We start from the raw sequence: 14,210 nt of genomic DNA on the forward strand, positions 1-14,210 counted from the left end.
GATTTTTCAAGTTTATTTTGAATGTGTTGTGTATGATATATGAAATGTGAGATGTGTTGCACTTATTTCAGTATTGTCCATATAAATCATGTCCTAAAACATCAAACTTTTTTCTTTTTCTTTTATATGGATAGAGAGAGTCTTATCTCCACATTTGATTCCTCTTCAAATTTGCTATGATGTCTTTTCTTCTTTAGGTGTCGTCATTCATTACATTATATTTACTGTTAACAATAGATTTAGCTATAAAAACATCTATAATTAGTTATTTAGAAATACTTCATGGAGAAACAGAGGGGCTCAACAGACTGGCCATTAAGGCTGGCCTGGGGATGGAGTTGGTGTATAACATCCATATGACGCACATCCCGACTCCACCCCCAGGCCACCGTGACACTCCACATGGCATGCACAGTCACAGTGCTCCTCTGGCGCTGCACAGAAAGGAAAGATTGGGGCCATGGCATGCAGTTTCCGCAGCCCTGATCCGACACAGATAGAGGTGGCTGCAGGCTGCCCCTTAGGTCTGCACAGTCCCATAGAGATTCTAAAAGATTCATCTAAGATAAACCAGTTAAAAGCATGTTAATGTGATAGTATTTTCTGTTTACTTCATTCATCAAAGCAGCTGAAGCTTTAACCTAAGCTATTGAAATGATCTTTCCATTTTCTTTTATCTCTTATTCCAAATTCTGTTAAGTCGGGCTCAAAGCAAGTACTTTTGCTCAATGGAATTCATAGAGAGGCCAGTTTGTTCGTGCCAGTGGCTAACAACTGAGGGGTCATTCCCACTTATTGCTAAATCGGTTTCTGTGACCGAATCCAGAAATTGGTGCAGCAATAACCGTGGTTTTCACTATGTTTGCACCGGAACAAGAGGAGCAGCACAAAGTTAGTGGGAAGGCCTGGCCATGTCCCCTGTCACGGGCCTCCCTGCCTCCCCTGCTTCTCCTTACCTGGGCCACCAGCTTCTCCTCAGCCTTTTGCATCCTCCTTCAGCCTCCCTGTGGGCTTCTTCCATTCGACGACCTCTTTCCTAAGCTTCCCAGCTCTGTGACCGTCTTCTGCCATTCCCGGCCTCCCCGCAGCCGGGGAAAGAGGTCGGAAGAAAGTTGGAGGGATTCAGTAGGCTGAATTGATTCATTTCCCAAATGAATCGATTCAACCCAAAAAACAACCCATTTTACCAGAGTCTTTTTGACGTGGGTTAAACAGGTAAAAATGGGTAAAAATCATGCCCCCCCCCTTTTTGAATCGCTTCAGTGATTCAAATTGAGTGGGAACCATAATGATTTGAACCAGATCATTTAAAATCTTGATCCAATTTAAACCATAGTGGGAACAAGGCCTGAATATCAATACTAACTCTCATTTATTTTTACATTTTCCAAGACTGCTGAAAAATCAGGCCAAATGGAAAGATCAAAGAAGAATGCTAGGCAAAGGCAAAACGATTTCAAGGTAAGTCGGGTGTAAACACCCCATCTTGATCTTTTGAAGGCAGCATTGTTTTAATAATTGAAGACTTGTCATGTGGATTTTTAAATTGTTTATAATAATGAACTTGACTAGTGATGCAGGTAGTGTCCAGATACTTCTGTACTCAGGTCGCTGTCCCCTGCAAGACCAAACTTGGCTGATGGTGACTATAAGCTGAGCCAAGATTCAAATCCTGGTGTCTTAGTCCAGTGCTCAACCCACTACACCACACTTTTAAACTAGGAATAAGTAGAGCAATTTAGCGCTATAATACAAAGCCTATTCAGATAACTCAGGAATGGAAGCCCTGTAATCCATAGGTCTATTTTGGTCTGTTTTCTTTTGAAAAAGGAATTAAACTGTCCTGGCACTGCCTTACAGAGCTGCACAGTGCTTCAGCTGGGAATAGATTCTGGTCCTCCTTTGTGGGAGAGATCTAGGGAGGAAAAATTAAAAAGTTCCTACTCCTGAAATAATACAAACTGCCCTATTTGAATTCCCCCTTTTCCCTGAATTTGAATAACTTATTATAGGTGATTACTTACTTGAATATCTGCTACTTTCAGTTGCCTTGGGATTGCACTTTATAATCATTTTCATCGGTCTAATAATATCCCACATTTGCTCCACCCACTCCTCATTTGTAAGCATTGTTTGTGTTTCTGTCACCTCTTCTCTTGTTTTTATTGTCTCATAAACTGAGTTCACAAACTCCTCAGATAATGGTAGGATTGAAAACAAGCCCAACAGCTAGTACTTCTGTTCCCATTATGCCAGTTAACTTATCCATAAGCTTCAATTATTCAAAAGTGTATGTGTGTGTGTGTGTGTGTGTGTGTGCACACGCGCACATGCACCTTCAAGCTGCCTGTTGACCTATGGCATCCCCATGAATTTCATAGGTTTTCTTAGGCAAGGAATGTTCAGAGGTGATTTTGCCAATTCCGTCCTTTGAAATTTAGTCTAGAGCACATGGCAAAAGTTAGTAGGGCTATGAATAACATTTGCCTAAGATCTTGGAGATCCCTTCCTTGATGAAATAGACAAAGGTTAATTGGTTTAGATAGACCAAGCTGTTTGCTTCATAGCAAGGCATATATTGTAAAGGAACTGTCCTTCAGTTTGGAAAAGAGAATATTGGGGGAAAGTGTGGGTAAGTTCTTGGAAGTGCAGGGAAAGAAATTGAGGTAGGGAACTTAACTGCCCCATATGTAGATAACTCTGAAGATTTTTGAGTCAGGAGGAGGACACAGAACCAAACTACTGGTTACTGGCCTCATAGACTTGTCAGAATCTGACTATAGGAAAGGGTGAATCTGTACAATTGTGACAAGTTGCTGCCTTTTGACACCTGTAACTTAGATTGTGTTGCCAGGCATGTCAATATTTAACAGTGTGTCATTTCTTGATGTTGCTGTTAACTGCCTTCAAGATGACCTCGATTGATGGCAATCCTGTGAATGAGACACCTCCAAGACATTGTATCCTCAACAGCTCTACTCAGGTCCTGTTTACTCAGGACCATGTCCTCCTTGATTAACAATCTAGTATGCAGTCTTCCTCTCTTCCTACTGCCTGCTACCTTTCTTGTATCTTTCTTGGTACAAGGGTGTCAATTCTTTCCTTTTGTTGTTTTAGACTATGATTCAGCAAGTGATGAAATCCCTGGTCAAACTGATTCGTGGTGCTTTACTTCCGTTCAGCCTTGGAGAAAATGAGCTCAGAGAATATGGTGGCTGGGAAATGAAGTCTGAACTTTCTAGCCAGTGGTTGCCTCATGTTATTGAGACAGTTAGGTAAGTACAGTGATTAATGTATGATTTTTGTTCGGGCAGCAGGTTTTATTAAGCTTTGTTATCATGGGATTTAAATTAGATCTTGAATAGACTTACAAATGCTCTTTTTGAACCACTTAGGGAAGTTTTCTTGAGGATGGTTTCATGCTTGCTACCGTCCTCATAACCTCAATGAGGAGGAGTGAAAATATCAGTGTGTGTCACAGTAAACTGTGTCGTAAAGAAATAAACTTTTTAAAAAGCCACTCCCCATAAACACTCCATAATTACTCTTGCTTGAATAATTACACCTCTTAAGAATCTGAATTCCACATTAAACTATGTTTTATGCATCACGCTGGGGCATAGCATCTGCTTTTTTTCAAAAGTGTCTTTTCATCCTTAAAACGATAGTCAGATCCAGTTTCTTTATTCCATTGTTCAAGCAACATTTTTACATTCATAAGACTAGGTGCTACTTGCACTAGTTATGTAGATTGTTGCGTTGATGTGCTAAAGAAACAAGATTGATTGTATTTTTTTAAAAAAACAACTAGGCTGGTTTTAATTTATAGGCTAAGTATAATTTTATTTTAATTGTTTTTGTATTGTTTAGGCTTAGCTATGAATCTCTTGCTGCTCTTGAAATACCAAACGATATGCTTCAGATCATCCAGGATCTTATTTTCGATCTCAGAGTTCGTTGTATAATGACTACTTTACAACATACAGCTGAAGGTAGTAGGATACAATTTTTATATCTTTCCTCATTTGTATACCAGTCCTAGCAGGCACCTATTCTTTTTTGCTTCTAAACATTGCATTTCCCCCTTTCCATCCTTCCTTATAGTCCTCTAAGTTTTAGCCTCAACTTGTTCACGGATCATATCAAAATCCAGGATTTGACCCTGAAACCTTCCCTCGACTTAAATATGAAGTTGACTTGTACAGGAGTATAAACAGTATATCTTAAAAGAATTGTTTCACACACCGTATTTTCAATATGTTTTATACATGTAATTAAACTCATGGGGCTGCTTTTCTGTTAATACACCTAATACATAGAAAGCTGTTGCAGATTTTTAAAAAGTTTTCATAGCAATATAAGATAATAAGTAGCTACAGCTGAAGAGAATGATAACTGTTGTGGTTTCTTTTTGATGAGAAGATAACAATTTGGAAACCTTTTCTCCTTTTCTAGATGTGAAGAGATTAGCTGAAAAAGAAGACTGGATTGTGGATAATGAAGGCTTAACTTGTTTGGTGGGTGCATAACTATATTACTATATTGTATAAATTGGCGTAAATACCATATTTTCCAGCATACAAGATGACTTTTTAGCCCAGGAAAATCTTCCCCAAAGTCAGGGGTCATCTTGTGCGCTGGAAAAAAAAAAGCCAAGCCTGCCGGTGGGTCCTAAAGAGAGCCCGCAGCGGCAAGCCTTCTCCTGAAGGCAAAGGAGTCGCACAATGCGTCCCTTCCCTTTCCTTCCTCCCCTTTCTTCTTTCATCTCCTTCTTTCCTTCCTTCACCCTTTCCTTTCCTTCCTACCTTTCCTTTCCTCCCTTCTTCCTTCCCTTCCCTTCCTAGGTTTCTCTCTCTTTCTCCACCACTTCCTTCCTTCCCTCCCTCCCTTTCTTTTCCCCCTCCTTCCTTCTCTCCCTCCCTCCTTCCTTCCTTCCTTCTCCTCCTTTTCTTCTCTTCTTTCCTTCCTTGCTCCCTCCCCTTCCTTCCCCTCCTGTCCTCCTTTTCCCGGGCGGTGGCATTCCTCTCTGGGGAGGGGCGGCAGGAGGTCTTTCTACCTTCCCTCCTGAGGCTCAGTCCTTCCCAAGAGAAGGAGCAGAGGGTTTCCCATGCTCTGCCTCTGCCTCTCCTTCCCTTCCCTTCCCTTGTGTAGGATGGAGCCTTGTTGGGGGAAAGAAAGAGCTCCGGAGTCAGTTGGGAAGGAAGGACCCAATTTTTGTTGCCAGGCAAAAACACACTGCAGCAATAATCCAATCTGAGACTGCTTTAACTGCTCTGGCTCAGTTCTAGGGAATTCTGGGAAATATAGTTTTGTGAGAGATTGAGCCTTCTCTGTCAGAGAGCTCTGGTGCCACAATAAACTCCAGTTCCCAGGATTCCCTAGCACTGGGCCAGGGCAGTTAAAGTGTTCTCAAACTGGACTACTGCTGCCCTGTGTTTTGGACCTTTGTTTCTTTTCTTTGACTAACTGGAGAGAAATAGAAAAACAACAACTCTTGGCACACAGAGAAACCAGCCAGGCTGCTCCTTAGGACTCTGGCTGGAGGCTTTCTTTCTTTCTTTCTTTCTATCTTTCTTTCTTTCTCACATGCCTCTCATGGTGTTTCTACACCGTAGAAGTAGAATGCGCCATCCACTTTAATTCAAGTGGCTCCATCCACACAGAAGCATAGGATTTGTAGTTTTTATAAGTTTTATAAAACTACAAATCCTAGGATTCCAATAGGAGCCACTTGAACTGCCACAGCTCCATCCATACAGAATCCCTGGGATTTGTAGTTTGGAGCAGCCTCCCCCCCCCCCGCATTCTTTGGGCAGAGAAGGCAAAAGACCTTATAAAACTACAAATCCTAGGATTCCAATAGGATGGAGCAGCAGCTCTTAAAAGTGGCGTCAAACTGCATTAATTCTACATTGTAGATGCACCAAGAAGAAGGGCGGGAGGAGTTGTCAAGGCGGGTGAAATAATGTTGTGTATGCTGTTATTTCAAAAGTGGAACACACTCCTTTTTTGGAGTGTAGTGGAGTCTCCTTCTTTGGAGGTCTTTAAGCAGAGGCTGGATGGCCAACTGTCGGGAATGCATTGACTGGGAGTTCCTGCATGGCAGAAGAAGGGGGTTGGACTGGATGGCCCTTGGGGTCTCTTCCAACTCTAGGGACATTATCAGAAGGCCAAGCCAGCTGGTTGAGTCCTAAAGAGAGCTTGCGGCTCCCCTGACTCGGGAGAAGGCAGCCAGCTACCTGGGGCCTTCCTCTTTCTCCTCCTCTTCCCCTCTTCTTTTTCTTCTTCTTCTCCTCCCCTTCTTCTTTTTCTTCCCCTCTTCCTCCTCTTCTTTCTCCTTCTCCTCCTCTACGTTTTCTTCCCCTCTTACTCTTATTTTTTCTCCACCTCCTCTTCTTTCTCTCTTCCTCCTCCTCCTCTTTTTATCCTCTTTTTCCTATTCTTCTTCTTTCTCCTCCTTTTCTTCTTTCTCCTTCTCCTTTTTTCTCCTCCCCCCCTCTTTCTCCTCTACCGCTGCTGCTACTGTTATTGTGTGCCTTCAGCTCCTTTCTGACTTATCGTAGAAGAGAAGGGTAGTCTTATACAGTGAGTATAAACACTCTATTTTAAGTTGTAAAGTTGGGGGTCGTCTTATACGCCTGGTCGTCTTATACACCGGAATATACGGTACACTAAAGATACAAAATCCCATTGATCTTGGATGCTAAGCAGGGTCAGCCTTGGACAGTACCAGGATGAGAGATTGCCAATGAATACTAGGTGGTGTGGGCTATACTTTAGAGGAAGGAAACTACTTCTGATTATTTCTTGCCTGAGAAAACTGTGTGAAATTTATGAGGTGACTATAAATTAACAGATGACTTGAAGGCACATAACAGACAGACAGTGTATGGTACAGAGCATACTCTATTAGGATTTGACTAGCAAGTCCTGAGTTCAGAACCTGACCCAGTCCTGAGACTGTCTGTGGGCTTTAATTGCAAATTTCAGCCTTAATAATCTATACTACGTCCCTATTATGACATTGTAAAATTGTTTATTAATCTTTAATACAAAATACATTTTAAAAATAATGTAAAGATTATAACTTTGTCTCTGCCTTATCCTCTGGGTGAAATAACTGGCAGTATGTAAACCACATCAGGAAAGTTATGTCATTTCTCTTTGTACTAAACTGTGAAAATATCTCTTGCACCCCATTTTAATTCTTGTATGTGCTCAAGTCATTTTGTGTTGGCAAATAAGGGTGAGATAGTAAAGATAGGAACATGGCTAATATAGAATGAATATTAGCAAATACATTTGCGTGCACTTGAGTTTATACATATCAGGAAAGGCAGAGCTCTTTAATGGCTAGTGTATCAAACTACAACTAGGAAGACCTGGGTCCGAATTCCCATTTAGTCATGAAGCTCGTTGTGTGTCATTAGAACTGTGACTATCTCTCAGGGCCAAAACAGACGGGCACGAAAGAGGGCCCAAGTCCACTCTGGCCAGAAGCAGGTCAGAACTCTGCAGTCCACATGGACTGGCCCCTAAGGCGGGATGCAGAGGCTGACTGGCACTGCCAGGAGTCAGATTATCCCAGCTCCTTTTTGCTCTGGTCCAGAGTGCAGGTTCAGCACAGTTTACAGCTGCTTTGGAGGCATGCCAGAAGCCACTTATTTATTTATTTAGAGCATTTATACCTTGCTCTTTGCCCAGAAAGTCTCTCAGAGCGGGTTACAAATGGTTAATTACACAGTTTCCTGCCCTCAGGCTTACAATCTAAAAAGACATGACACAAAAGGAGAAGGGAATGGCAGTGGGGAAGGGGATCAGGTCCAGCAGTTCTTCTCTCCCTCTGAGGCCTGGACTGGACTCCCTCTGAGACTGGAGGGAAGGCTCAGCTTCTTAGTCCTGGCCAGGCCCGATGGAGCTGGGCCTGCATCTCTCCCTCCAAGGCTGAATGGCACCAGATGGACTGAAGAGAGGGCTCTGCTTCTTAATCCACTTGATATGGCCTGTCTGTTTCTCCCCATTGTCTAGCTCAAAGTGTTGTTGAAGGAATAGCAGAACCATGTATTTTTACTGAAATTGTATGGCTTTATAAACAGATTTAACTAATAGATAGCATATCAAAGGATTGAGTCCTGCTGGAGTGGGCCTCCTCTGTTGCTGCCTCTTTACCTTGATCCAGTCCTGTTGGAACACACAACATTCCTCTCCTTCCAATGTGAAAACACTTATTTCACTTTCACAAATCAGCATTTTACCTCCCTCCTCTACCAGCTTCATTTTATAGAAGTGCAGGTGGGCAATCAGAACAAGAAAACAGAGAAAGGCTATTTGATTAAGCAAATATGTGAATATGTGCATGTGAGGTGGGAATCCAAAAACAAACCCATAGCTCTTGCAGTCATCTGACTGGACATAAGCCAATATGGCAAGCATATACACGCAGTAGAAAAGCCCTCATGCACCAGTGTGGCTACATAATAGGAGTCCCCAGTGGCTTTCCAAATTGATTTCAGTTTGGATTAAAACAAGTATCTGTGGCAATATAGGGGTCAAACCAAGGTAGGGATACTATGCAATGGAGCTGGGATACAGCCCTCTTATAGATGCAGCCTGTGTCTCATGGACAGTATACTGTGGAAGGACATAGAAGATGGTCTTCTGCAGGGGTAGGCAACCTGCGGCCCGTGGGCCGGATGCGGCCCGGCGAGGCCTTGGGACCGGCCCCAGCCCGGTCCTGCTGCCGATTGCCACCGGGGCCTTTGGCGTCTTGCGCGAGGGGCATGGTGGGGCAATTGTTTATAGAAGCCTCAGAAACATGCATTTATCTTAACATTTCTTTAAAAATCAGCAAAATTTTTCGTGTGTCCTCCATTTTTTATTTAAAAAGTGCCCTCCATTTGAAAATTTTGTCCTACATTTGTCCCAGTTTATTTATTTATTTAATTTTTTTTTTAAAAAAAAATTATTTAATTATTTATTTTTTGGCTTCAGCCCCCCAGTTGTCTGAGGGACAGCAACCTGGCCCCCGGCTCAAAAGGGTTGCCTACCCCTGGTCTTCTGTGTTGTTGTGGCATCCCAGTTGTGGAATATTCTTCTGTTAAAAGCCTAATTGGCACCAATGCTAGTGTTATTCTGATGTCAAGTAAAGCAGTGTTGTTTTTAAATAAAGCCTTTCAGATCTAATTGATTTCATTCACTTCTGCATGTGTATGCTGTTTAAACTATTTAAACTGTTGTGTTTTACCTTATTAAATTATTTCAGTCTGATTAATTATTTTTTACTATTTTGAACTGATTACTATGTAAACTTGACTATTAAGTCGATCTCATGTATATATCAAGGGCAAGTTTTGGGGCCAGAGTTATGGATTTTGGTATGACCCGTGGATAAGTTGAGGGTAAACCTTTGAGGCTCCTCAGGTTCATGGTGGCTCTTCAGCATTTCCCCGGCAATGGACAGAGGCTGTTTCTCTTCTACAGTGAGGAAGCACCAAAGAGCCCCATTTGCAGCCATTTTTTCCTTTGAGTGTAGTTAAACAGTCACAGGTGCCCTCTGCCTCTTCAATCCCACCAAAAAACCTGCTTTTACAGTAGACTCTCCCCAGAATGAAAGCTCTTTATTCCTGGTCCCTCCAGAGTTGTCTGCAGCAACTGGCTTGTCTTTTCACAGAGGGTGAGGAGGAGACGGGGGTGAAGAGTCAGTTAGGGGAAAGCCAAATGTAAAAGGAGCTAAGGCAGGCAGGGAGAGAAAGTGTGTGTATGTGCACATGCATGCTGGACTAGGGGAAGTAGGGAGGAAGGTGTGTGTGTATGTTTGTGACTGGATCAGCTGTTGCTCCCATAGAAATAAAAATCATCCTGCACTTTCTCTGCATCCAGCAGCCCATTCCCAGACATGAAGGGAAAGTGGGGAGGAAGATGTATGTGTCTGTGTTTGTCACGGAATGAGCTGCCATGATTGGCATTACCATATTAACCTATATATAAATCAACCCAGGATTTTGGGGTCAATTTTTGGGCATAAATTACTCAATTTATAGATGAATATATATGGTAATTTAGTCTTATTGTATGCTGACTCAAGGTCCCATGATATAGGTCAAAATATAAATAAATAAATAAATAAATAAATAAATAAATAAGATTTTTAGCTTTTATACATATCATCTCAACTTTATATTTTAAAAAAAATTATTTGTCTTCCTTTCAGCCATCCCAGTTTGAGCAGTGTGTTGTACATTCTCTGCAGTCAATTAAAGGAGTCCTGGAATGCAAACCTGGGGAGACAAGTGTAAGTATGGGTCAAATTCCAAGGATCTGAATAGCATAGAAGACACTAAAATCATCACCATTTCTTTTGAATTTGAATAATAAATATGTTCTTAGAACAAACAGAAGGAATTACATTAAAGTGCCAATATTCTGGTTAGGGACTGGGCAGCCTCCAAGGGTCTTGCAGCCACCCCCACAAGAGCACACTGGGATACACACTTGGCTTCCAGCACTAATGAATTTGCTGCAGAGGCAAACACTAACCTTTCCCCTCAGTTATTTTTTCCTCAAAACTGGATGTGTGCATGCCTAATAATAAGTCAAGCTAATAATTCTCCAGAAACACTACCAGCCTCGTAAATAAGGCATGTCCATCTTGCATGTATGTGTATGTTTGCACACGTTCAAGTCACCAGTCAGTCAACTTATGGCAACCCCATGAATTCTTGATCTCATTGATAATAGCATTCCCAGAAGCTTCCAAAAGGGTCACGTGAAACCTGGTACCTGAGGATTGCATCCCAGTGGTAAAAGAGTGAAGCTCACCAATACAGAGATACTGAAAACATTCTGTTCATGTCTGATTTTGAGCTGCTACATGTCACTACTAGTTCTCTGTCACCAAGCAGTATGTCTGTATGTGATGTTAGCAAAGATCAACCTAACACAGTCTAGACTGCGCCTCCTTCACACACACACACAAATATAAACACAAAGCCAGATGGTGCCACCCTCACATAGCTGTAGGAAAGGGAAATGGGAGCCCCCAAATTATTCAGGCCATTTTTTTTTAACCATTTGACAACCCTAGTAAGGACTGGTGCCCTGAAACCATTGTGGAGTATTCATAAGACCAGGTTGTCCATAATAGAATACTTGAAAAACATCAGCATGAAAAAAAATGTAGTTTCTGAGAATACTTCCTTTTACTTTCTGCTTAGTGGGTTCGCAGAAATTCTTCAGGTTGGCAATAAAATGTCATGACCAAATGTAGGATGAAAGATCTTTCTTTTCTCTTGTGTAGCCATTTCACTTGCATTGTGTGTATCGTTTCTTTAGGTTTTTCAGCAACCAAAAATACAGGAAGATGTGTGCCAGCTGAGCGTTAACATTATGCAGGTAATACGAACATCAGACTTAAGACAAGAAGCTAAGTTAATTGTTTCTGTACAATTGCATATCGCAGTTCAATAATGTGTTTATTACATTAATGTATTCCTTCCAACCACAGAAACCCTTTCCAAGAAACTTAACAAAAAGGATTCAAAAATCTGTCCTCAGTGTAACAACAGAAACAACCATAAACCCATAATCTAAAATCAATATAATAATAAAATGTTTATAATAGTCATATCAAAGAGTAGATACAGTGGAACCTCGGGATACGAAATACCCGGGTTACGAATTTTTCGGGACCCGAAAAAAACCCATAGGAAATTATTGATCCGGGTTACGAAAGTTTTTTCGGGTCCCGAAAAAACTTTTGGTGCTTTTCGGCGCGATTTTACACCAAATCGCGGCTTTTCCCCATTAGCGGCTATGGGGTTTCGGCTTGCGAAAGCCGTTCGGGTTACGAAAGCGGCCGCGGAACGAATTAATTTCGTAACCCGAGGCTCCACTGTATTATCCACACACAGATTAGAATGAACACTACAAAGAAAACCTCGAGAATAATTAATTAACCAACTAGACAAAAATGCCATTATCTTCAGCTTGGAAGATGCAATTTTTGAGGTATTGGGAGTTTCATAGATTAGTACTTGTTATTTTTCTTTAAAAAGCAATTGCAATTAGTGTAGGAAAGCCAATATTCAATTTCTCTGTTTCAGTCAATACTTACCTGCCAAAGTTGACACTATTTGTATGTCATGATCTATTATCAAAGGCAGGCCAACATACTGGATACATTTTTTGTAAAATGGGTTGTCTTGTATGCAATGAGTATTTAATCTGATTCAATGGGGAATTGATGAGGGCTTGAGGATAGGAAATGAAGTTTAAAATGTCCTCCTTTTAAATAAAGAAGCTCCAGTCTGAATTAGGCTGAATTCCCTTTGGTTCATATTGAGACTTGCACTTAGCCTCCTTATGTTCAGCTGAATCTTGCAATGCTTCTGTATAGGCCCTAGCTGCAAATGACCAGAATCATACACTGAACATAGGAACCTCAACTGTCCTGTGCTTGGTATCCAAGCATAAGTATACGTTTGTAAATTATATATTTCCGCCCTGTTAATTGTTGTTTCAGCTACATTTTTTTTCAATTTATTCATCTTTCCCCACCAGTATAGATCTTTTTCACCAAGTGTTTGGTGTGTATTCATCATCAGATCTTCTAATAAACTTCAGAGCAGATAAAATATTAAAAGGAAAAAATGTATATATACAGGCAAGATGAAAAGGGGAGAGAGAGCCAGCATGGTATAATGATTTGAGCATTGTACTATGATTCTGGAGACCAAGGTTGCCATAAGTCAGAAATGACTTGGGACACAACAACAAGATGAAAAGAGTAAAGGAATCTAAGAGTGGAGAAATACATGTTCCCTTCAGAACAGGTATACCCTGCCTTCAGCAATAAACCAGATTATAATATAAAATAATTGGGCCATCGGTATACATATATGCTTTGTATGAATTCACTATCAGCATTTATTTATTTCCATTCTGTTAACACACTCTCAGTTCTTGTGTGGAGAAGTGAAATTAAAATTAAAATATATATCTTGTTCAATTTAACATCTTGAGTTACGTAATTAAAAGTAGATACAATATAAATGTTAATGACCTTAATGTTTAACCTAATGTTAAGTTAAAAACTGTGTTCTTTGAGTAAAGGGAAAATATACTGTGAAGGTTGAGAGTTGTAAAGAAAAATGTGGCTTTAAAGTATCCCTTTTTATAATGATAAATAAAAATATTTTTTCTTTATTTCAAAGGTATTCATTGATTGCCTGGAACAGTTGAGTACAAAGCCTGATAGTGATGTAGATACTACACAGTAAGTAAAATAATCTGGTGATACTCTTTCCCTTTATTGTCTTTAACCTGTCAGTCTGAACATCAGCAATAAAGAATAGCTGTTCAGCAATACTTTTAGCTTGTTTTATTGCTGATTCTGGTTCCAGTTTTCTACTTTTGAAACACAAACGCATGCACACACAAATATTTTCCTGTTTCTGGACAAACAACTTTGAGATATCAAAAAATTGTCCACTTTGGTGATGAACCAGTAACTTCAGAGATCTCATGGATATTTCAGTGGTACTCTAAAGGCTAAAAAGAAGACTAAGTGCATATATGTACCATAGCTGAATTGCCTCTCCTCTGGGGTCTGTACTTCTACGATGGAGACTAGGAAACCTGACAGATTATTTTAAAAACCTCTCACATTTCAGCTTCCAGATTCTTCTTTGTGATCTCTGTAAAGCCCTAGAAGGCCTGTCATATGTGGAGAAAAGGCCTAGTAATTCAGTGATGGCAAATGTTATAGAGACTGAGTGCCCAAACTGCTACCCCAAACCCACTTATTTATTGCAAAGTGCCAGATCCCTGTGGCTTTCTAGTAACAAACTCTGGCAAACTCTGTCCTGGGGTGACAGCGTGTGTACCCACAGAGAGGGCTCTGAGTTCATCTACCTTCTGAGAAAGTTAAATTTGTGGAAAATACTGCACTCAAGGTTCATGACACAGCCCCTTGCATTACTAGAGGGCTGGTAATAGGTATCCAACAAAAACTTCCATCGTTCAACTTGAGAAGGTTCTGAGCCTTCTTCTATGCAAGCACACATCACTTACATGTATGACTGTACAGATGACCATTTGAAGAATCCCAGGCTGCATCCACTCTGCAGAAATAATATGATTTGACACCATTTTAACTACCATGGGTCAATGCCATGAAATTCTGGGATTTGCAGTTTTGTGAGACTACCTTC

At 40.8% G+C, this 14,210-nt stretch overlaps 1 protein-coding gene across 3 annotated transcripts in view; it reads left to right on the forward strand.

Moving 5' to 3' along the window:
- The window catches only part of LOC149316996 (exocyst complex component 2), a 105,173-nt gene that overhangs the window by 55,944 nt on the left and 35,019 nt on the right, over positions 1-14,210 (forward strand). For all 3 annotated transcript variants that reach the window (XM_089516637.1, XM_089516638.1, XM_089516639.1), the window contains exons 14-20: positions 1,393-1,461; positions 3,118-3,275; positions 3,871-3,992; positions 4,456-4,517; positions 10,211-10,291; positions 11,332-11,391; positions 13,212-13,273. In XM_089516637.1, coding sequence (XP_089372763.1) covers positions 1,393-1,461; positions 3,118-3,275; positions 3,871-3,992; positions 4,456-4,517; positions 10,211-10,291; positions 11,332-11,391; positions 13,212-13,273 — 614 coding nt within the window. The remainder of the gene's footprint in view (positions 1-1,392; positions 1,462-3,117; positions 3,276-3,870; positions 3,993-4,455; positions 4,518-10,210; positions 10,292-11,331; positions 11,392-13,211; positions 13,274-14,210) is intronic.

This window comes from Sceloporus occidentalis, unplaced genomic scaffold, assembly GCF_023333645.1.
Source record: "Sceloporus occidentalis isolate IW3139 unplaced genomic scaffold, rSceOcc1.0.p SCAF_3, whole genome shotgun sequence".
Classification (NCBI taxonomy): Eukaryota; Metazoa; Chordata; class Lepidosauria; order Squamata; family Phrynosomatidae; genus Sceloporus; species Sceloporus occidentalis.